Source organism: Gekko japonicus, unplaced genomic scaffold (genome assembly GCF_001447785.1).
Source record: "Gekko japonicus isolate JY-2015 unplaced genomic scaffold, Gekko_japonicus_V1.1 scaffold650, whole genome shotgun sequence".
Lineage (NCBI taxonomy): Eukaryota > Metazoa > Chordata > Lepidosauria > Squamata > Gekkonidae > Gekko > Gekko japonicus.
Window position 1 is genome coordinate 346,327 of NW_015164684.1, and position 23,438 is coordinate 369,764.

The 23,438-nt window shown below is 47.9% G+C and overlaps 1 protein-coding gene across 1 annotated transcript in view; it reads left to right on the plus strand.

Moving 5' to 3' along the window:
- Nucleotides 1-10,145: 10,145 nt before the first annotated feature.
- Nucleotides 10,146-23,438, plus strand: part of LOC107108807 (complement component C6-like) — a 50,560-nt gene continuing 37,267 nt past the window's right edge. Inside the window, exons 1-5 of the mRNA XM_015409327.1 lie at nucleotides 10,146-10,291; nucleotides 14,748-14,904; nucleotides 16,686-16,830; nucleotides 18,960-19,101; nucleotides 20,750-20,888. Coding sequence (XP_015264813.1) covers nucleotides 10,146-10,291; nucleotides 14,748-14,904; nucleotides 16,686-16,830; nucleotides 18,960-19,101; nucleotides 20,750-20,888 — 729 coding nt within the window. The remainder of the gene's footprint in view (nucleotides 10,292-14,747; nucleotides 14,905-16,685; nucleotides 16,831-18,959; nucleotides 19,102-20,749; nucleotides 20,889-23,438) is intronic.

Sequence of the window (23,438 nt, forward strand, 5' to 3'; positions counted from 1 at the left end):
TGTCTGAAGGCAAGGAAGAAAAAGACCCTGCAGGGGAACTGGAGAAGCCGCCGAGAAGGGAGGTGAAACCTGCCATGACACAGAGCAGCAAAGGGTCTGTTGCCCGGAGCCAGAACAAAGGTTTATGGTGCCTAATTGCTTTAAAAGATAAAAGTAAAGAAGTGGTTTTGCAATGAATGGCTTTGCATTAGGTAACTCCTGAAGCCTGCTCACCATCAGTGAATACAATGCAAAATGAAGTCTGTAGAATAACAAGCTAGTGGAGGAAGGCTCGATTAAATAAGAAGACACGCTGGAGGGCCCCAAAGTGGATAAATGCTAGCACCAGGATGTGAAATCAGGGATAATTGTACTTGGTTCCTCTTCAAACCCCCCACCCCTTTCCTGTTTAGATAAATAAATCTTAGGAGGACGTTTGAGTCCAGTGGCACCTTTAAGACCAACAAGTTTGATTCTGGGTATAAGCTTTCATGTGCACTCACACTTCTGTTGCTTTGTTCCAAACCATCCATTTTCTCCGGGGGAACTGATCTCTTTAGTCTGGAGATAAGCTATGATTCCAGGGGATCTCCAGGTCCCACCTAGAGGTTGGCATCCCTATATTTTGGGATTCATTCCACTTTATCCGAGATGTAATGCAGTCACCTTTCTGACAACTAAAGTCACATGGGCAGTGTTGCTGGCACTGGTCACATAACAAGCAGAGAGACACGGAATTTTAAGTTACAAACTGTTCTGTCTTTTCCCTAGTTGTTTATCGTATCAAAGGTTTTCTTATTCCCTTCTTCTGTTGCCTTTTTCTATAAGGGAGAGACTTTGGAACGGGTGTGGAGGAAGATTTTCAGGTAATTTTAATTTGGCTTTCATTGGCCTCGGTCACACTGGCCAGATAACGCGGGGGGGGGAGGCGTGGCTGTTCACCCCGGAGCAAAATAAAGCGCGGTAGCCCAATCACACAGTCCCCCAAGTCTCCGTGCTTAGGCTGTTAGCTGGCGATCACACGGCGATGCTGCAGTGTGGCAAAGAAGCGGCGCAGCGCAATCACACAAGCATTTTGCGTTTGTGTGCATGCGCAGTTCCACGGAGCAGCACTGCTTTCCATTTTGTGTTTGTGTACATGCGCTTACAAAAAAATCTGGTTTGCAATGGGACGTGGATGGGTGATCAGACACCTGCCTGTGCTGCACATTTTCCGGATACTATTCCCCTTTCTTGGTACTTTTTAACTCTGCATCTTGGCGGGATGCCACGGGTTGGCCACGGGTGCGCTACGCTTCCCAGATGTTGCGGTGTGATCGCACCCCGAAAATCCACACACTCGACATTCGTGCCTTTTACGCGGCAAAATCTCTGTGTGACCGAGGCCATTAATCATTTTATTGGGATGTAGTTTCCACCCATACCTGTTGTCCTAAAGGCATCCCTTAATGAAATAAAGACAGACATAGTATAGAGGGAAGAAAGAGGTAATATTTTAAGTATGGTGGAAATGAATTTTCAATTCACATTTTTCAAAAAAAAAAAACCCTAACTCACAAATGCCTCAGCTATGTTTTGAAATCAATTTCACCACATTCACAGTGTTGTGACTTTTTCACCCAGAGGAGTATGATGAAAATAATTTTGTTTGCTCTCTTCTGAGATAGGGCTAGGGTTGCCAACTCCAGCATAGGAAATTCCTGGAGATTTGAGGGCAGTGCCTGCAGAGGGAGCTCTGCAGGGATTTGATGCCAGTCTGTGCTCAGAAAACGTCTTTCTCCGTGGGAACTGGTCTGTGTAGTTTGAGACTTTGGGCACCTTTTTGAGCCTGTGGGCACCTTTAGAACTGGGTAGGCTTGCCAAACCCCCTGGTTTGGCAGGGGTCCCCCGCTTTTTGGGGACTTCTACCCGCCACCAGCCAAATAGGCAACGGGGGAAGCCCCGCCCCCAACCCCAACAACTGCAGCCACCCCTCTCCCTTCTCTCTTGACAGAGAGGAGGGAGAGGAATGGCTGCAGGCCACGCGCCCGATCTCCGCGGAGATCAGGCATGTGTGTTGGGGAAAATGCCAGCTCCATGCACTTAAAGGGGCCCCTTTAAGTGCACGGAGCCAGCGCTTTCCATGCACCTGATCTCTGCAGAGATCAGGCACACGGGGGGGGGGGACACCAGCTCTCTGCACTTAAAGGGGCCCCTTTCAGTGCAGGGAGATGGCATTTCCTCCCCGCGTACCCGATCTCCACGGAGATCAGGCATGCGGGAAACACCGGCTCCCTGCACTTAAAGGGGCCACTTTAAGTGCAGGGAGCTGGTGCCACTGAAAGATCAGACGGGCAGGTGGGACGTCCCCAACGTGACATCATCACGTTGGGGATGCCCCGCCCCCTCCAGGAACGCCCCCCAATGTCCCCCGCTGGGGGTGAAGATGGGACTTGGCAACCCTAGAACTGGGTGGTGAGCACAACTGCAAAATGACTGCCACGAGAGTTGGCAGACCCTCCCCCGGTAGCGGTGGGGATTCCCCACCACCAGACCCTGCCCAACAGCTACCAATCAGCTGGCCAGTGGGGGACTTACCTAAAGAAAGATGCTGCCATCATCACACAGGAAGTGATGTCATCACACCAGCAATGTCCAGGCAAAGCTCTGATATTTGGGCAAAAACTCAATGGTAGAAGCTAGTTTTACCATAGAGTTTTTGTCCAAATACCAGAGTGTCACCTGGACGTTGCTGGTGTGATGACGTCGCTTCTTATGCGACACCAGGAACGAGGCCTGGGCTTTTCTCTTTCTCCAGGAAAGCCCCCCCCATCCCCCTCCAGTTGCCAGGAGCAACTTCCCACTTTCTAAACACATTTGGCGGGCACCAGGAAACGTGTTGGTGGGCACCATGTTGGGGACTGCTAGTTCAAACTGTTTCCTCTACCCTTAGAAATATGTGTCTTACATTTAGTGACTCTAAACAAAGCCAGAAAAGTTGCTTAGCTTCCAAGACTTTCTAGTTATATCAAATGCTAAGAGGAATGTTTTCCTCAGTTTGTACTGGTTATTTGAGACATCACTGGTTTGCTTATTGCTTATCCTCCCCCCCCTTTTCTTGCTGCTATAAACTATGCAACTATGGTTCCAGGATATGAGCGACTCGTATTAGGAAGAAGGGTTGGTTTTTCTACCCCGTTTTCCTCTGTCTTAAGGAGTCTCGAAGCACCTTCCAATCTCCTTCCTCTCCCCACAACGGGCGCCTTGTGACTGAAGCAGGTGGGGGCTGAGAGAATTTAGAGAGAGCTGTGACTGGCCTGAGGTCACCCAGCAGGCTTCCTGTGGAGGAGTGGGGAATCAAACCCGGTTCTCCAGCTTAGAGTCCACCACTCTTAAGCCCTACATCATGCAAACGCTAATCATGTTTGCTTGGTAATCAGCGCAGTGATTTCATTGATTCTTACTCTTGAGTAAGCATGTGTTGGATTGATCCTTGGTTACATTTTAATGTAATGCAAACAAAGCCTGTAAGTTTCACCGTGGTTGTGTGTTCCTTGTTCCAATGAGCTGTTGTGAATGCTGCCCTTCAGGATTCCACAAAAATGCTTCTTTTCACATACAGCTGCCTCTTGTGTGACTTTAGCTAGTCCATTTGTCCTCTTGGGAATACTTTCACACACTAGGGTTGCCAATTGTACGTTGGGAAATACCTGGGGATTTTGAGGGCGGAGTCTGCAGAGGGCGGGGTTTGGGGAGAGGAGGGACTTCAGTGGGGTATTAATGCCATAGAGTCCACCTTCCAAAGTGGCCATTTTCTCCAGAACTGATCTCTGTTGCCGGGAGATCAATTGTAATCCCCGGAGATCTCCAGCCATCACCTGGAGGTTGGGAATCCTACTCTACACATATTACAAAGGTAAGTTCCCCCCCCCCTACTTTGACACATACATCTTGACAGATGGTTACAATGCATGGGCACAGTATGTCTTTAAAATCAAATAGAAGCCCTGTGGCACCTTCAAGACTCTTGAAATTTATTCCAGCATAAATTATTGTGAGTCAGAGTTGAGCTGCACTCTGACTCACAGAAGTTTATGCTGGAATGAATGTCATTAGCCTTGAAGGTGCCGCTGAGTTTCAGACTTATTTTGCCGCAACAGACTTAACAGTGCAAGCCTATGTGTGTTTTCTCAGGAGTAAGTCCCACTATATTCAATGAGGCTGGTTGCTAGGTAAATATGCATAGGATCACACCGTGGCATGGCTATCCATCCGGAATTATAGTATGTCTCTGGTGACTTTGGAACTATTTAGTGCAGCTCTTCTAAAAGATGAAATCACGACACTCAAAAATTAAAAGCTGCGTGAAATAATGCTGATGTTAATCTTTTGGGAGGGGTGTGTATGTGTTAAGGTACTGTGGGTTTCAAGGCAGAGAAACGATTACCAGAAGGAGGGGTGTTATAATTCTAGCTGTACTACTCATGATTTTTCCTCCTTTGGGGTAAAATATTCATCCTAACCTTTCTGTAACTTAGGATAGCTTCAGTGTTGTTTTGTTTCCCTAACTAGTCACGAAAAGCTCTTTGTGAGGTGATTTGTGACAATTTTTTAAAATGGGGAAATAAAGAGCTGAGTTAAGGTGAAAGAAACTGGAATCTAAACCAACAATTTTAAGATGCAGGTTTTGGAAGGATTATTATTTATGGAGCAATCTAGTGAAAGCTGCCAGGTATCTCTTTACTCTTGACCGGTTCTGTGTTATTAGCAACTGTTGGATACACTGAAAGTAAGCAACCTGGCAAAGCTTTTTCCAGTATGGAAATACACGGTATGGGACAGGGGATAATGTTACCAGCTAATTGCTGCACTGGTTTAAGTGTTGGATTTGGGAGTCAGATTCAAATAGCTACTTAGACCATGAAGTTCCCAGGATGACCTAGGGCCAGTCCTTCTTTTGCATCCCAGCCTACCTCAAAGCCTTGTTGTGAGGGGGAAATGAGGCAGGCCTATCCACGTCTGCCACCTGTGCTTTTTGGAGAAAAGACGGGATATAAAACTAAGAAATGTGAGAAAGGAATTTCTGTCTGTGTCAGATTACGGCTGCAAGCACAGGACAGAGCTAACAAAACCCTGCCCTCCGAAGACATTTCAGTTACAGTCAAGATATTTGAAATGTTGTGTTCTGAGGTAATTTTTTGGGACTGTCTCCTCTAATATGCCCGCCAAAGAGTGCCGAGATCAGCTAGCAACAACTTGCTGGTGATCCCTAGCCCTAAGGAGGTCCAGCTGTCCCCAACTTGGTGGAACTCTCTGCCGAATGACAATTTGGCCCTGTGGGATCTGATTGAATTCCGTAGGGCCTGTAAGGCAGAGATGTTCCACCAGGCTTTTAGTTGAGGACAGCAATGGGAGGTTAAGACTGGCACCCTTCCTTTCCTTCCTATTACTCCCACATACCCTTCCCCACCCTGCTGTGTGGGACAGCGGTGTGGTTGGTAAAGGGGGATTATTATATCACTATCTTGGATCAGTTTTAAATTAGTATATACAGGCCAGACGACCCGCGAAACTCGCGGGGGGGCGGAGTGGGGCGGCGGAGCTCTGCATTTAGCCAGCGGAGGAGTCAGGAGCAGGTAATGTTCCCCCCCATCCCGCCGGTTCCTCCGTATCGCCCCCCCGCTCGATCTCCCCTCACCCGCCTCCTCACCCGGCTGGAAAGCGAGGCCCGCACGGTTTGGAGCCGCCGGGCCTCGGCGCTTTCCCCCCGGCCCTCGTCCCCTGCTCCCCGGCTGGAGAGTGAGGCCTGCGCGGCTTGGAGCCGCCCGGCCCTTGGGCAGTTTCGGGGGGATTTAAGTATCCCCCCGATTTTTTTTGAAGTTTTCGGATTTTTGTGCAGACGTGGGGACCTCCCCACGTGCGCACAAACATCTCCCTCCCCTCCCCAGGTGCCCCCGGTGCGCGGATTTAAGCATCCGCACACAGGGGGCACACTTGAGAATTAGATATATAGATATATACTGATTGTATTTTAAATGTTTTTATAATTGCTGTAAACCACCCAGAGCCTGCTTGCAGGGTGTGCAATTCATAAATTTAATGAAATATATACATACACAGATACAGGTTGGTGAAGGACTGCTAATACGTGTGTGAGTGTGCGCATGCACATGTGTGTAATCCTGAAGCAAGCAGGTTCATAACTGAAATGTTAATTGTCCAATATGGATAAACTTTGGTAGCCAATGATTCCTACTTCCATGGCTCTCCCTGTCTCTCTCTGGTGCAGTGATTAAATCTGTGTGGAACCTAATCTGGGAGAGCCGGGTTTGATTTCCCCACTCCTCCACTTGCAGCTGCTGGATGACCTTGGGCAAGCCATAGTTCTGTCAGAGCTGTTCTTGAAAGAGCATTTTCTGTCAGAGCTCTTTCAGCCCCACCCACCTCACAGGGTGTCTGTTGTGGGGAGGGGAAGGATGCCGAGTGAAGGGCGGGGTATAAATCCAATCTCTTCTACTTCTTCTCTTCTCTTTTATTGTGGGCAGTAGCAGTTAGCATTTACAAGTACAATTCCTCCGATACCTCTCAGATAAAAACAGGGCCTATGAACAGGGTTTCCAACTCCAGGTTGGGAAATTCCTAGAGATTTGGGGGTGGAGCCTGCGGAGGACAAGCTTTGGGGAGAGGAAGGACTTCAACCAGGTCTAAGGCCACTGAGTACACCTTTCAAAGCAGCCATTTTCTGCAGAGGTACTGATCTCTCATCTGGAGATCACTTGTCAGTTGTCATTCTGGGAGATCTCCCGGCCCCACCTGGAGGCTGGCTACCGTATCAGGGAGCAGTGCTTGAAGAGTTGTCAATTCAGTCCTGGGCAATTCCTGGGGATTTGGGGGGTGGTGCTTGCAGAGAGTGGAGTTTGGGAGGATGCTCAGCGGTGGGGTTATGTGATGCCATAGAGTCCTCCCTCTGAAGCTGCCCTTTCCTTCAGTGAAACTGATCGAATGATAAAAGGGTTGGAACACTTTCCCTATGAGGAAAGGTTAAAGCTCTTAGGGCTCTTTAGCTTGGAGAAACGACGACTGAGGGGTGACATGATTGAGGTTTATAAGATTATGCATGGGATAGAACAGGTAGAGAAAGAGGTACTTTTCTCCCTTTCTCACAATACAAGAACTCGCGGGCACTCCATGAAATTGCTGAGCGGTCAGGTTAGAACGGATAAAAGGAAGTCCTTCTTCACCCAAAGAGTGATTAACACTTGGAATTCACTGCCACAGGAAGTGGTGGCGGCTACAAGCATGGACGGCTTCAAAAGGGAATTAGATAAGCATATGGAGCAGAGGTCCATCAGTGGCTATTAGCCACAAGGTATAGATAGGGGCTCTGGGGCAAGTGATGCTCTGTCTTCTTGGTGCGGGGGGGGGTTAACAGTGGGAGGGCTTCTAATGTCCTGGCCCCACTGGTGGACCTCCTGATGGCACCTGGTATTTCTGGCCACTGTGTGATACAGAGTGTTGGACTGGATGGGCCTTTGGCCTGACCCAACATTGGCATCTCTTATGTTCTTATGTTCTTATCTCTGTAGTCTGGAGATTGGTCATAATTTTGTGAGAACTCTAGGCTGTACCTCCCGGTTGGCAACCCTACCCCCTCCATTACATGTAGCTGAAGGCTAAACTCCATCTATAGTATGTTAATTTATTCATTTTCTCTGCCATATCCTTTCCTACACAAAACAGAGTGTTTATTCTTTTAGCTAAAGTCAGAATACAATTGTCTTGCAATTGGTTATCTATAGTCCATCGAGATTGGGGGGATTCAAAGAGCAGTAGGGGTGGTGGTGATAAGGGACATCACTTCTAGGTGATTATACGGCTACATCAGTAATGCCCCCTGCTGGAATATGCAAGGTCTATAGTGCAGCCTTAGGAAGAAGATCTAAAGATCAGCCTACAGGGGGACAGCTGTAGGACTGGTGACTAGCACAGCAAGATTAGGGATTGCCCACAGTTTCAAATTATGCCGTTCCTCTCTCCTGATTGGCTCTTCTGGAGACTTCCTGCTCCTGTAGAGCTCCCTGTTTCTTGTTGTTCCTCCAGTTAGGTTAGACAGTTAAGGTTCTCTCTCTTCTATGTTCTATAACAGTTTGTTCTTCTTTAATAAACCAACTTGTTTTTCTCTGATTTTCTCTGAGTAGTCAGTGCTCCACTTCCGTGCATATTTAAACTCTGCCAACACTCCCCTCCCATTCTCTGCCCCCCCAACTTCTTCCACCCTTCAAAAAGTGCACGGCTAGTAACCCTGTTAGGAGGACCAACACATTGTGAGTAGCAGCCTGCTTGTGGCTACTTGGGAAAAGGTGAAAGCTCAGTTTAATAAGATCATGGCCCCTGAGGATGAGGAAGAAGAAAGCTCTAGATCACTAGGCCTGAACATGAGGCGCATATGAAGTTGTATTTGGGCAGGGAACAATCCTTCTGCAAACTCTTTTCCGGTGCACCATGTTTTCTCATACATTTGAAGTGCAACATTGGGCAGGGCAGCACCACATTGATGCAGACTTTCCCCCCCAGTGGCACCTGGGGGGGGGCATGACCCATCTTTAGGGGAGGGGTGGCCAGCAGCCTTGCCCAAGTTGCAGCGGGCGGCCTGAACTCTCCCTGGAAGCTAAGATGTCTAAAACTGGGTTATCATGTTTTAGTCATATTATGAGAAGATAAAACTCACTGTAAAAGATGATAATGTTAGGAAAAGTTGGAAGGCAGCAGGAAAAGAGGAAGACCCGACATGAGATGGACTGACTCAGCGAAGGAAGCCACAGCCCTCGGCTTGCAAGACCTGAGCAAGGCAGTTAATGGTAGGATGTTTGGCAGGTCATTAATTCATAGGGTCGCCATAGGTCAGAAACGACTTGATGGCTCTTAAAACACCCCCACACAGTGGTAGTTCCCTGACCCCGCCTTTGTCCCAAGGCTGACTTGAACCTTTGTATCACAAAAAGACAGGAATCAGGAACCAAAAAGGTTAGTTATAAACTAATATAGGGCCAATTACTAAAAACTCTAGGTTTAGCCTAAATATTATCAAAAATAGATTCCCCCTCCCAAAATGGTTAAAAACATTTATGGGCCCACCTTAGGGTTGCCAAATCCGTCTTCGCCGGGAGCGGGGGGCTCCCGGACGGCATCGGGGTTCTGCGCGCCGCGTACACGTCACCCAGAAGTGACGTAGGCATGCTGGGGGCGGGGCCATGGCCATACAAGGGGAACCCCCAGTGTGCCCGGCGTGCCCACGTCACTTGCTAGTGACGCGCACGCCGGGGGCGGGGTTCCCCCGGGCCCTGATTCCGCCGCGTCGGAAATCAGGGCTTCAAAGTGGGGGATTCCCCGCCCCCGCCCACATTTGGCAGCCCTAGCCCACCTATAGCCTCATTACAGCATAAAAAAAGCAATGTATACAAAAGGGAACTATTGCGATCCAACGCATTTCCACTAGGATTGCCAGCTCTGGGTTGGGAAATACCTGGAGATTTTGGGGGTGGAGCCTGAGGAGGGCAGGGTTTGAGGAGGGGAGGGACCTCAGCAGGGTAAATTAAGAACATACGAGAAGCCAATGTTGGATCAGGCCAGTGGCCCATCCAGTCCAACACTCTGTCACACAGTGGCCAAAAATACCAGGTGTCATCAGGAGGTCCACCACTGGGGCCAGGACACTAGAACCCCTCCAACTGTTGCTCCCCCAGCACCAACAAAACAATGCATCACTTGCCCCAGACTGAGAGTTCCTATCAATACCTTGTGGCTAATATACCTTGTGGTCTTTTCCCCCTAATGTAGCTCAAAGCAGTTGGGTAGGCTGTTTTGATCAGGGAAATGGCACCAGGGAAATTAACTCTGTCTTCCTACTGTCACAGTCATAATCTATATATTCCCCTACACTGCAGCTCTTTAGGCTTAAATTTCACATTGGGGGAGCCAGTCACGAGTTCCCAACATAATCAGCAGTATGGGCTTTGGGCGTCAAGATTTTCCATTGCGTTTTGAACACTTATCACAATGGGATCCAGCCTTCAATTATTCACAGCAGTGTGTTAGCTTGTCATATTGTAAAAACAGATATTAAGATGTTGTAATTACTATAATTTTTGCTTGCTTTGTAGATTTTTGCTGGCTTCGTACCTCCAACTATGGACAAAAATGTTAATTTGCTTTTCCTTATTCTGCTGCACACCTCAATTGAGAGCAACGTGGGATGTGTTTGTGACCATTATCCATGGACTGCCTGGTCCAGCTGTTCAAAGACCTGCAATTCTGGGACACAAAGCAGGCACAGGTAAGAACACAGACATGAAGTGGCCTATGACTGAGTCAGACCTTTGGTCTCTCAAGGTCAATGTTGTCTATACTCTCCAGTGTCTCAGGTGGAGGTCCTTCACATCACTTACTACCTGAGCCTTTTAACTGGAGATGCTGTGGACTGAACCTGGGGCCTTCTGTGGGTAAAGCAGATGCTCCACCCTGGAGTTCTCCTAGAGTTACAACCAGTCTCCAGGCTATATAGATGAGCTGCCCTGGGGGAAATGGCTGCTTTGGAAGGTGGAGTCTATGGAATTACATTCCTGCTTCCCAGTCCCCAGGAATTTCCCAAGCCAGTGTTGGCAATGCTACCAAAGCTTCATCCCTAAGTCAGTAACATCATATCGATGCCATTCAGGTTATAGTAAGAGTCCAGTAGCACCTTAAAGACTAACAAAATTTGTGGTAAGGTGTGAGCTTTTGTGAGTCACTGCTCACTTCAGAACCTCTGAAGTATTGAGCAGTGACTCATGAAAGCTCATACTCTACCACAAATTTTGTCAGTCTTTAAGGTGCTACTGGACTCTTACTCTTTGCTACTGCTACAGACAGACTAACACAGCTGCCCATCTTGATAATAGGAGTTTTTAAAATTGGTTTATCTTCTAGGAATGTCTCTTTAGATGTGCTTCCCCCCACCCCATTCTTAAAGAGACCCACCACTGAAGTTCTGTCTTTCTTTGGCACCCGTTTGTTATTCCCAGTGTTGGACCTATTAGCTTGGTTCACATTCCACAGGTCTGCTGTTCTGCCATTACTTGCTGCAGGAAGTCTCTACCAGTGCGATGCAGAGAGTAGAGTGTGCATCTCCTTGAATGCAGGGAAACTCAGCCTTAAATGGACTAATGGGGATTAGTGGCCTTGAGGGTGGACTCAAGGTAACTCAGGCTCTTTGGTGGCCTTGGAGAAGCCACTAATTCAAACTTAATCTTTGGCAGAAATTGTTGCAGAAATACATAATAGCATATGAATTACAGCTGAAATGTGATGGTGGTGCCTAGTCTTTCATCTTGGCAAACCAGAGTAGTCTGTGTGTGCGGGACCTATGGAGGTGTGCTGTGCTTATGCAGTAAACGTATATTATCCATGCTGCCTTCTTCTGTCCACTTACAGTGGTTTCTAGCACTGCCTGCTTAACGGCTTCTCGACAAACGGCAGCCGGGACCAATCCCTGTGTGACTGTCTCCCTGCAGAGCAAGGCAAACATGGGCAGCAATTTCCTGCAGCTGTTGCTATTTACTTCCAATCCCAGGCGAGCAGAGAAGGGAGCCATGGTTAGCGGGAATGGTAACCTGAAGACAGCATCCTGAAGAAACGTAAATGTATGCTCCTGTGATCTTTTCAAATTATAAAATAAGAGCAGCATTGGGAGGGACTGTTTTTGATTTGGAGGGGAAAGAAGGATGCTCAGGTCTCTAATGGTGATCATTTTTCTGCTCCGGTTTGCCCCCAAATCTGCTTTCCTCTCATAAGGATAAGCATGCATTTGGAAACTCATATGGAGACAAGTAGCTGCCCCCTCATGGATCACTGCCTTGTTGTGGCGAGGGGGCTTGCGTGGTTCGATGAAGCTGTGGGCTATGCCGTGGAGGGCCACCCAAGACGGACAGGCCACAGCAGAGAACTCAGACCAAGCGTGATCCCCTGGAGAAGGAAATGGCAACCCACTCCAGTATTTTTGCCAAGAAAACCCCATGGACAGTATCAAAAGGCTAAAAGATATGATGCCGGAAGATGAGCCCCTCAGGTCGGAAGGTGTCCAATATGCTACTGGGACGGCGGAAAACAGGAGGGCCTGGCGAGATCTTGTCCATGGGGTCGCGAAGAGTCGGACTCGACTGTGCGACTGAACAACAAAAGCTGCCTCAAGCAGATCTCTGGAGAGGTATCATTTACTTGGGATTCCCAGGCCCTTGATCTTGTTTCCTGCTGCCCCTCTGAGAGGTGGCGGGAGGAAAATAATGGCTATAGGGCCACTAGCATGACATCATTTCCAGGGGAAAACATGAACGTGACATCAGTCCTCTCAAGGAATTGCCGGGAACTTTATGCTTTAACCGTAGAGTTCCCAGCAATTCAACGAGAAGCGTGACATCACTTCTGGGTTTTCCCCTGGAAGTGATTGTAGACTCACAGAACTGGAAGGTGCCATACAGGCAATCTAGTCCAGCCTCCTGCTCAATGTAGGGTCAGCCTAGAGCATTAGCCTTTTGTGTCACTGCATCACACTGGCTGCTCATATTTAACTTACGGCTCACCCTTACCCCAAGATCTTGTTCGCACACACTGCTACCCAGTAGTATAGAAGTATAAAACAGTATGTCACATTGTCGCTGCCAGCCCGCCCACCCTTGTCCCCCCCAATCTCCCATGGATTGCCAGGCAATGCCTGGTAACTCTACTTATACATATTCTAATCTAAATAAATACAAGTTGGGGGTGGTGATTTTTACTGAGGTGATTTGTAATGAGAAGTTGCCTTCCCTCCTCCCACTGTTAGCAGTCAGACCCCCTCCTCTTGCAGGGGGGCAGTTTATAGGCAGAAACACCTCCCCATATATCACTCTAATATCTTAGTGCAGGGTACTGCTTGGGCCAAAATGCGATGAAAATGGATCCCAGCCAGGCATCAGCCTGGGAAAACAATTTCAAAACGTGAGTCAGCAGTGGCTGGCTGGCTACTACCCCCTCCTTGCCCTGGAGAGATGCATGACTTTAGAACAATGGGTCGCCCCAGACCTATTGATTCACTTAGCATAATCCCATCACCGCTCACTTCCCCATACTCATTATCCCTTGATTAAATGGCAATTAACCAATGCTTAAATCTTTTTACTTTGGGTATTGCCCTCCCTGTCTGGTGCTTATGTAGTCATCCAGTTTTTCATGCCTTTTTGTCATACCTCCAGTTAACCCATTAAGTCATTGTTTTTTGGCAAACATGTCAGCCTTGCCTGAGGATACATTTTGCCCTGTAACTGGATCATCCTGCTGCCCCAGCAGTGTGTGTGCGCGCGCGCACGCGTGCACCTTGGATCCTCTGCATATACCCCCACTTTGTTGGGCTCTCTTCTCTCTTGAAATGCTGGCCATTTTGCTGCTTCTGCAGACCTCTTTAAGATTGGCAAAGGGCTCTTTTTGTAGCAGGTACTCATTTGCATATTAAGTGACACACCCCTAATGTAGCCAATCCTCCAAGAGCTTACAGTAGCTCCTGTAAGAAGAGCTCTGTAAGCTCTTGGAGGATTGGCTACATTAGGGGTGTGTGGCCTAATATGGCTTCCCTAAAATCGCTTTCCCCCTTTCTTCCTTGTGTTTCTCTTAGATAGCCCTTGTGTATGTATTTATTGTGTGCATTTTGTTTTCTTCTTTTTCTTTAAAAAAAATCCTTTCTGGTTGAACATCTGCCTGGTTTATTTTAGAGTTTTCTAAAAAGGGGGAAATCCTGGTATATATAGGTAGAGAATCTCAGTTACCCTCCTCTTGCTCTGTCTCCTTTAGCTAATTCCCCCAACTTAATTGGAGACTGCCTACTTTGGGTAACCCTGCAACTCCTCCACTTAGAAGTATTCCTCTACCAAAACTATTTGTTCACAAATAAAAATGGTGAACTAGCACTTGTTACATTTCATTTACAGAGAGTTGCCAGGTCTGGGTTGGGAAGTACCTGGAGGTTTGGGGGGTGGAGCCTGGGGAGGGGGGGTTTGAGGAGGGGAAGGACTTTAGTAGGGTAGAATACCATAGAGTCCACCCTTCAAGGCAGCCATTTTCTCCGGGGGAACTGATCTTGGTTGACTGGAGATCAATTTTAATAGTGGGAGATCTCCCGCTGCCACCTGAAGGGGGGCAACCCTACATTCATGTGTAATAGTTTGCCCATTTTGTCTCCTCTCATTCCCTTCCTCTTCCTCCTTGTCCAAGAATGGGAAAAATCCAAAGGGCTTCATCAAACTCTTTAGCTAGGGTTTCCAATGTTGGGTTGGGAAATTCCCAGAGATTTGGGGGTAGAGCCTGGGGATGCAGGGTTTGGAGAATGGAGGGAGCTTATCAGGGAGGTGCTGCTGTAGTCCACCCTCCAGAGCAGCCATTTTTTCCAGGGGGACCCATCTCTGTAGTCTGGGGACCACTTGTAATTCCAGGAGATTTCCAGGCCCCACTGAGAAGTTAGCAACCCTCTCTTTAGTGCTGCTCTATCTGATCATGCTCCCAAGCCTCCATTCTTTGTGGGTAAGCATGGCCCCCAGAACCCTAGACCTATCTTTGCGGGGGTGGGGAACAGGGGACTGAGATAAAAAGCTTCTTGCTGCAGCTAATTGCACATTAATCTGAGTCCTTCCTCCCTGCAAGCTAGTAGGCTCCCTGCTGGAAATCTCTTTCATTCTCGTGATAAAGACCCAGAGTCATAATGGTTTTGTTTTTGTTTTGTATTCTAGGCAAATTGTGATGGGTAAACACTCCTGGAAAAATCTATGTAACAGATTTTGCAAGAAACAAGAATCCAGGGCTTGTAACCAGCAGCTGTGTCCTATTGACTGTGAGCTTGGAGACTATGGTCCCTGGTCAGAATGTGACCCATGTCTTAGAAAACAGGTAGGTGCAAAAGTACATTGGGGAGGGAATATGGAGGAGGAGGAGGAGATTGGATTTATACCCTGCCCTTCACTCAGCATCTCAAAGCAGTTTTACTAACTCCTTTCCCTCCCCCTCCCCACAACAGACACCCTGTGAGGTAGGTGGGGCTGAGAGAGCTCTGACAGAAACTGCTCTTTTTCAAGAACAGCTCTGACAGAACTATGGCTTGCCTAAGGTCATCCAGCAGGTGCAAGTGGAGGAGTGGGGAATCAAACCCGATTCTCCCAGATTAGAGTCTGTGCACTTAACCACTACACCAAACTGGCTCTCATTCACATTCTGACCAGAAGGGTAAGCCAGTGGCATATAGGACTAACTAGGCCATTGCATAGGTTCAAGGCAATGTGGGCAAGTGAAGGTTCTCGCGTGTGCAGGAATCTTGGGGTAGATTCAAATAAAGCAGTAGGGTTACATGCATATGAGCACAAGTGAACAGGATTAGCTGTTCTGAGCAAGTCTGTACAGGAGAAAGCATTTTATTCTAATACACATTAAAGTGTTGATGAATTATGCTGTGTTTTCCCACATTAGATTTTCCTGTATACATCAGTAGAGCCTTAACTTGCTAACCTCCAGGTGGGGCCTGGAGGTCTCCCAGTATGTGAACAGGATTAGCTGTTCTGAGCAAGTTTGTACAGGAGAAAGCATTTGATTCCAATACACATTAAAGTGCTGATGAATTATGCTGGGTTTTCCCACGTTAGATTTCCCTGTATACATCAGTAGAGCCTTAACTTGCTAGCCTCCAGATGGGGCATGGAGATCTCTTGGAATTACAACTGCTCCCCAGATGAGAGAGATCAATTCCACTGGAGAAAATGGCTGCTTTGGAGGATCTATGGCCTTATACCCTGCTGAAGTCTTTCCCTTGCCCAAATCATGATCCCCCCCCCGGAAATCCCCCTCAGATCTCCAGGAATTTCCCAACATTGGGTTGGCAACCCAGTAACACCTTGTTTTATTTACGTCGCATACATGTATGCACTGGTAGCATATACTGAGGCTTGAATATTGATGGGGTGCCAGCTCTGGGTTGGGAAATACCTTGAAATGTTGAGGGCAGAGCCTGAGGAGGGTGGGGTTCGGGGAGGGGAGGGAGTTCAATGGGGTATAGTGCCATACAGTCCACCTTCCAAAGTGGCCATTTTCTCCAGGTGAACTGGTATCTGCTGCCTGGAGATCAGTTGCAATCCCAGGAGATCTCCAGCCACCATCTTGGCAACCCAAGATCCAGGGGGCCCTCAGGAACAGGTTTCAGGGTGCATTTTGGGCTACTGTGGGAGGAGCAAGGTAGAAAAGTTGCACTCTGTGGGGTGTTAGGGTTGCCAGCCTCTAGGTGGTAGCTGAAGATCTCCTGAGGTAACAACTAATCTCCATTTGTGACAGTTTACATGGAGAAAATGGCTGCTTTGGATGGTGGACTCAATGGCATTATACCCTGCTGAGGCCCCTCCCCTCCCCAAATCCCGCCCTCTTCAGGCTCCACCCCCAAAATCTCCAGGCATTTCCCAACTTGGAGCGGTTGGAAATCTTTTTGCCCTTGAAAAGGCTGGTCTGGACCCAAGCGCACTATATAAATGCTGAGTGTTATGAAGTGTTTCTTGACCAAAAAAACCAAGGAGGAACTATCTTACCACTTTATATAAAGCTAGTGGCAGACACCATTCTCGGTGTTTTTTCAACTGCCTAGAGGAAATTCCCTCCTCTGAACTGAATTAAGGCCTTATTTTACCTTTCAGTTTCGCGTCAGGACCCTGACCCGGCCCTCTCAGTTTGGAGGAAAGCCCTGCAGTGAACAGCTGGTAGATGCCTGGGAGTGCTCTCCCACCAAAGTTTGTAGCACAGAAGAAATAAACTGTGAAAATAAATTCCGCTGTGAAAATGGTAAGTTCTTGTTTGCCTTGGTTTTCTTGGGCTAAGAGTAAAAATAATGTAATGCTGTTTGTTGAAAAAAACAGGCACTCTTGACCTGCTTGGCGATGAACAGCAAGAGAAAATATGAAGTATTTAATGTAATTATGATTAATATAAGAGGGTTTTTTCGTAATGCTTTTTCTTTCTAGTTCCTACTGGCAAGTATCTATTTTAATAGCCAAAGTCCTTTCTCTGTGTGATACTTATTTCCACCAACAGAGGGCTCACTCCCCCCAACAGCTTTTTCTATAGACTCAGGGGACGCTCTAGGACTGCAAAAAAATCCAAAAAGTTATTTAAAAGCTTGGGGGCTGGCGTCCCTAGGCACCACCCTTTGGGTGACTTGATATAACCTGATTTGCATCACTCAACAAAGCCTGGCTGCTTGCTACTCTTCAACAGCACCCACCCTATAAAAGCCAGTGTGGTGCAGCAGTTAGAGCTTCAAAGAAGGGTCTGCAAGACCCAGGTTCAGATCCCCATCTTTCAGTGGAAGCAGACTGGGTGATTTTGGACCAGTCACATACTTTTCACAGGGTTGTTTTGCAGATAAAAAGGAGAGAATCATGTAAGCTGTTTTGGTCCCCACTGTGGAGAAAGACTGTAATTTTCCTAGGTAGAGGCTGTGGGGGAGAGGGTGGAGAGAGAAAACTGAAGACAGAGAGGCGGATAAAGGTAGGTTGGCTGATGGGTGGGAAGGAAATAGGGTTGCCAACTCCAGGTTGGGAAATTCCACTGCCCCATCCCCCCCACCAGCAGCAGCCCTGGCTTGAGGGGGGGACTGATCCTGTCTCTCCCAGATCCCTCCACACCAAATTCTCATTCCTCCAGCATTTCTCACAGAAGAAGGGTGGCTGAGGGGGAGGCCTGATGGAGAGGCTGTTTCCAGAAACTTCAGGGGGCACTTTTTATCCTCCTGTGATCCCTTTTCCGTCACAGACTGAGAAAAGGTGGGGGGGGATAGGGGAGCTTGCCGTCCCCCACCAGCCCTGACACTCAATCTGCCCCCCTCCTGTGCAGCTGTTCAGATGTGTGGTGACAACAGCGGCACCCCTTTCCCCCTCCGCTCCTCCACTCATTTCCAAGATTGGGACATCTTTCCCCTCAGAACAACATGCACAAGATGGCCCAGTGGCCTCCAAATCCATGCACCAGCCCTCCTCCTCCTCCTCCTCTCTCCCCTACCAGCCCCGTCCCTTCTTCGGCAAACCGACGTTCCGTAGGACTTCTTTTGCCAACCCCCCTCATGATCTCTGTTTGAAAAAACATGAAGCCGGTTGGTGCGGCGGTAGTAGTGCTGGATGTTTGCCCTGCCCCATGTAGTGGCTTCACCAGTCCTCACTGAACTGTGGTCGGAGGAGGCAATGGGAGGGAAGAAAACACCATGCCTCCTCTTTCTCCACCTGCACTGCCATCCCCCCCCTTTACCTCAGCCTCTGAGCCCTGCCCCCTAGCCATTTCCTTTCTATTTCTTGACAGCTTCAACCACACACACCTCACACCGCATGCACCCGCTCCCACCCGCTCCCACCCCCAGCAGCCTTCCTTGCACCAGTTGCTTGCAGGCTGGATAAGAGCCCTGGATGGGCTGGTTCCAGCTTGCGGGCCATATGTTTGACACCTCTGCCCTACAGGGTCGCCATGAGTCAGCCTTGGCTTGACAGCACTTTCCACCACCAAGCTCATTAACTTCAACAGACTTTGAAGGGTGTAACTCTGCTCAGGATAGTACTGTTAGAACAGTATAAATATGGGCTACAAATATTTTAAATCCGTGATCTTCAACCCACTGTTCCCAACATTTGTGGTCCACAGTCCATGGTCCTAGCCTTGGCACTGGTGAGATCATAACTTTGGCCCACCAGCCTCCTGTCACTTGACTCTAATGAGATGTGCTTGCAGCTCAGAGGGTTTGGGGGTCTGTTAAATGAATGTCAATTCTGAAGAAGGACTAGATGTTAAGAATAATTCCCCCGTCTACAAAATGATGCAACTCTTAAGGAAAGAAAAACCTTCTTGTTAGGGTTTCGCAGGGTCTGTAACTCCTGTGGCTGGGGAGAAAATAACCTTGCTGATATGCTGGTGTTTCCTTGCAACAGGTCGCTGCATCACTCGAGGCTTGGAATGCAATGGAGAAAACGACTGCGAGGACAATTCTGATGAAAGGGACTGTGAGCACATCCAGCCGGTTTGCAACACAACACACGAGGCCATTCCTGGTGTACAACTAATGGGCCTTGGGTAACACGTTCTTTCTTGCCTCTCTTTATGTGCAGGATATTTATGTCATTTACAGGCCCATCTAAAAAGAAGGCAGCACAGCAGGGGGCATAGGCAGCCACTAGGGTTGCCAGCCTCCAGGTGGTACCTGGAAAACCTTTACTATTACAACTGATCTCCAGATAATCAAGATCAGTTCCCCTGGAGAAAATGGCTGCTTTGGAGGGTGGACTCTATGGCATCATACCCTGCTGAGGCCCCTCCCCTCCCCAAACCCCGCCCTCCCCAGGCTCCACCCCCAAAATCTCGAGGGATTTTCCAACCCAGAACTGGCAACCCTAGCAGCTGTAGTAGGGATGCCAGACCGTTCCCCCTCCCCAGTGGGGGCAGGGGTCTTCTGCTGCCAGGCCCCACCTCTACACTGCTAACTACATTGTCGGGGGGGGGATTATTTCCTCTCCCCGAAAGGGAGGAAGGGCCAGCATTTCAGTAACATGCCTACGTGATCTGGAAGTGACGTAGGCACATTGAGGATGATGCTCTAGTTTTTGGTTAAAAACTCTCCGGTAGAAGCTAAAACCACATTGTTTCCGGGTCACGTAGGCACGTTGCTGAAATGGTGTTCCTCCCTGCTCCTGGTAATTGCACCCCCATCCCCTGCCGGCTGCTCGAAAGGGACTAGGCAACCCTAAGCTGCAGTTGACACCAGTGTTCTCTCTAAGCTGAGTTAGTGTGAGCTAGCTCACAGTTTTGTAGCCTCCGGCTCACATATTTTGTCTTAGCTCAGGAAGGATGGCTCAATACATTTTAATGTATTTTTATATATGTTGTTAGCCGCCCTGAGCCGGCCGAATGGCGGGGAGGGCGGGATATAAATATAAATTAAAAATAAATAAATAAATAATTGATGCGGTAGCCAAATCGCTCGCTCACAACTTTAATGCCAGTAGCTCACAAAGTAGAATTTTTGCTCACAAGACTCCACAGCTTAGAGGGAACATTGGTTGACACCACAGCAAATCACTGGAAAGGTTGCAGGGGAGGAAGTATTTTCTGAAGACTGACTTCCAAATCATGGTTAAGGGAGAATGCAGGGCTCTACCTTGTATTGAATCAGACCATTAGCCTTTCAAGGTCAGTGTTGTCTACTCAGACTGGAAGCTGCTCTCCAGGGTCTCGCGAAAAGGTCTTTTGTCCCCCCACCCCAATAATTGGATGCCAGGGATTGAATGTGGGACCTTCTGCATGCAAAGTAAATGCTCTATCATTGACTCACAGCCCGTCTCTGTGTGTGTGTGTGTTGGGGAGAGCAGTGTTTTTTAATGCACTGAGCTTCATACAAAATAGAAGACATTCATAATACCCATAAAGCCTAAAAATCTGTTCTGACATAAGCCTGGGAAAAGATGAGAAGATGCATTCCAGTAAATAAGCTTCTTGTTTGTTCACTTATATTCTGATAAATGTTCTAGGTGATCTATTCAGAAGTCCCATTGATTTTTCCAAGGGGCGCCCTTCTGGTAGATAAATATGTTTGGGAACACTGCCTTTTGTATTTCTTTTTCTCCAAAGGCAACTTATTATTCCAGCAGGGAGGAAACCTTGACCAGCTGCGGAGCTCGTGTTGTGTGTGATTGCTGGACTTCCTGAAGTGTTTTTCTTTCTCTAGATTTCATCTCCTTGCAGGAGAGAACCGAGGAGAAGTCCTTGGGAATTCATTCAATGGAGGCAAATGCAGACTGGTCAAAAGCAAAGATAAAAAGAAAACGTTTCGTGTCCCTGCAAACCTGGAGGCTGTCAGCTTTCAGGTAATAGCCAATAGATATTACTCTCCAAATCCTGGGTACAAAAGCATCAATGTTTATTTATTAATTAAACCACTTACATTTTTTAATGTTTTGAAACCCCCACAGTTCCTTTTGTGCTCAAGGCAGCTTACAAAACAACAGGTAAAACATTACCAATTAAAGCCAATAGAATTAAAGAGCCTGATTGTTTCCCTCAAATGCCTACTGGGCATACTCCATCAAAGGCTCTTGGGAAATAGGTGACCCTTGCAAAAGAATGGCTTTTTAAGGTGGGCGATAGCATATCTAGGTTTAACAAAGAAGTACTGGTAGTTTTCTGCTTGTGTGCAGTGTTCCCTCTAAGCTGAGTTAGTGTGAGCTAGCTCACAGTTTTTCAGCCTCCGGCTCACACATTTTTTGTCTTAGCTTAGGAAGGATGGCTCCAGAGCAAGCTAATTTATGCAGTAGCCATATTGCTTGCTCACAACTTTAATGCCAGTAGCTCAGAAAGTAGAATTTTTGCTCACAAGACCCCACAGCTTAGAGGGAACATTGCTTGTGTGGTGTTTCACACAGGCACTGGTAGAATCTGTCTGCCGTAGGGTTGCCAGGTCTTACCATTGTTGTGGCGGGAGAGTCCTGGGCCCTCTCCGGGACATCTTTGGCTCACATGCACCGCAATGACTTCACCTGGAAGTGATGTCATTGCATCGGGCTTGTTGGGCGCAGGGCCACTATCATTCAAGGGGGGAACATAGAGTTCTCCCTCAAATGATAGAGCGTCCCCCTGCAACGTGCCCTGTTGCTGTGATCCCGGCACTTTGGGGGTGGGGTTCCCCCAGTGGCCGGATTCAGGCTGGCGGGTAATGGGCCCATCGAGCGGGCGAGCCCCTCCCCGGGACCTGGTAACCCTAGTCTGCTGATATAGAAACCTCTAAGCATTTTTAATAAAGCAACCTTCATTTTTAACAAAGCAATCAACCTTGACACAGAGAGTACTCCATCTTTCTGTGTTATACCTCTGAGGATGCCAGTCACAGCTGCTGGCGAAACGTCAGGTCCTACAATGCCAAGACCACGGCCATACAGCCTGGAAAATCTACAACAACTAATGAACTCCGGCCGTGAAAACCTTCGGCAACATATTCAATCTTCTAGTTATCATGATTGCAAGCAGGGGTCATTTCCTGCAGGAGCGCACAGGAGCAGAGCTCCGACAGTAAAGAGTCCAGGGGGCGGGCACATGCAACAAGCCCCACCCCCTGCTCCCAGCAGCCCTCAGTCAGAGCAAGAAGCAGCCAGGTAAGTTGCAGAGCCCCCCTCCCTGGCCCAAAACAGTCCAGTGGCACCTTTAAGACCAAGTTTTATTTAGGTAAAAGCTCTCCCTCCTCTGCGAGGACAGATCTGCACTCTCCCCACCCCCCCCAATAGCTAGCAATCCAAAACAGTCCAGTGGAGCCTGAGTGGTGGGTGTTGCCTTCTGACACACTTCAGGTGATGTCAGGGGGCGTGGTATATGCAAATAAGTTATGCTAATGAGTGGTGCTAATGAGCTTCTGCACCTCTTTTTCTACGAAATGGCCCCTGATTGCAAGGATATATTTATGACTTGTAGACAGTCTGTAAAAGGCACCATTGTGAAGAATCACTGGCCTGATGCTGCATGTTTGCCTTGTGCTGTGCTCTTGCCAATCTCCTACCCTCTCCTGTCCTCCATCATAACATTGTTGCTCACAAGAGGGGAGGGAATGCCAGAGTTTTAACATCTCCCTCTTCTTCTTCAAACCCCCCCCAAAAAATAAAGTAACTCCTTACTTTAGTCATGCAAGGCAGATTTGCATGTACATAAGAAGAGCCCTGCTGGGTCAGACTAGTGGCCCATCTAGTCCAGCATCCTGTTTCACGCAGTGGCTGACCAGTTGCCCTGGAGGTCCAACAACAGGGTGCATGTTTGTTGTGAATGCAGAATTTCTTGGCCAAGACTTCTCTCTGCTTTAATACCAAAGAAAAACTAAAATACAGTGGCCATAGTAACATGATGACTCTTCTAAACCATGTGCTGCTAGTGATATATGTGTCCCTGGTCTATAAGTTTCTGTTGATTCGTTTTTGTACCAACTCCCACTACTCAGATCCTTCAAGATTTATTTTCTTTTGCTGATTTCAAAGTGCCAAAAGCTGATTTATGGCAATCCTGTAGGGTTTTCAAGGCAAGAGACATCCAGATGTGGTTTGCCATTGCCTGACTCTGTGTTGTGACCCTGGTATTCCTTGGTGGCCTCCCATCCAAATACTAATCAGGGACGACCCAGGTTAGCATCTGAGATCTTTGCTGCACACAGCTTTTGTCCTTCAGCATAGTACCTTTCCAAACTCTCAGGAACAGGTTAATTGTCTAGTTTTTGAAAAGTGTTTGGTTTCAACTTCTTCTTCTTTCTTTCTGTTTGCTTCCCAATGGGGAATTTTTTAATTGCATTTTTATTAAAACTACAAACTATAATAGAAATAAGGGAGGGGACTACATTTAGGGGATAAAGAAAAGATACCCACTACTGACTAAAAACTCAAGAG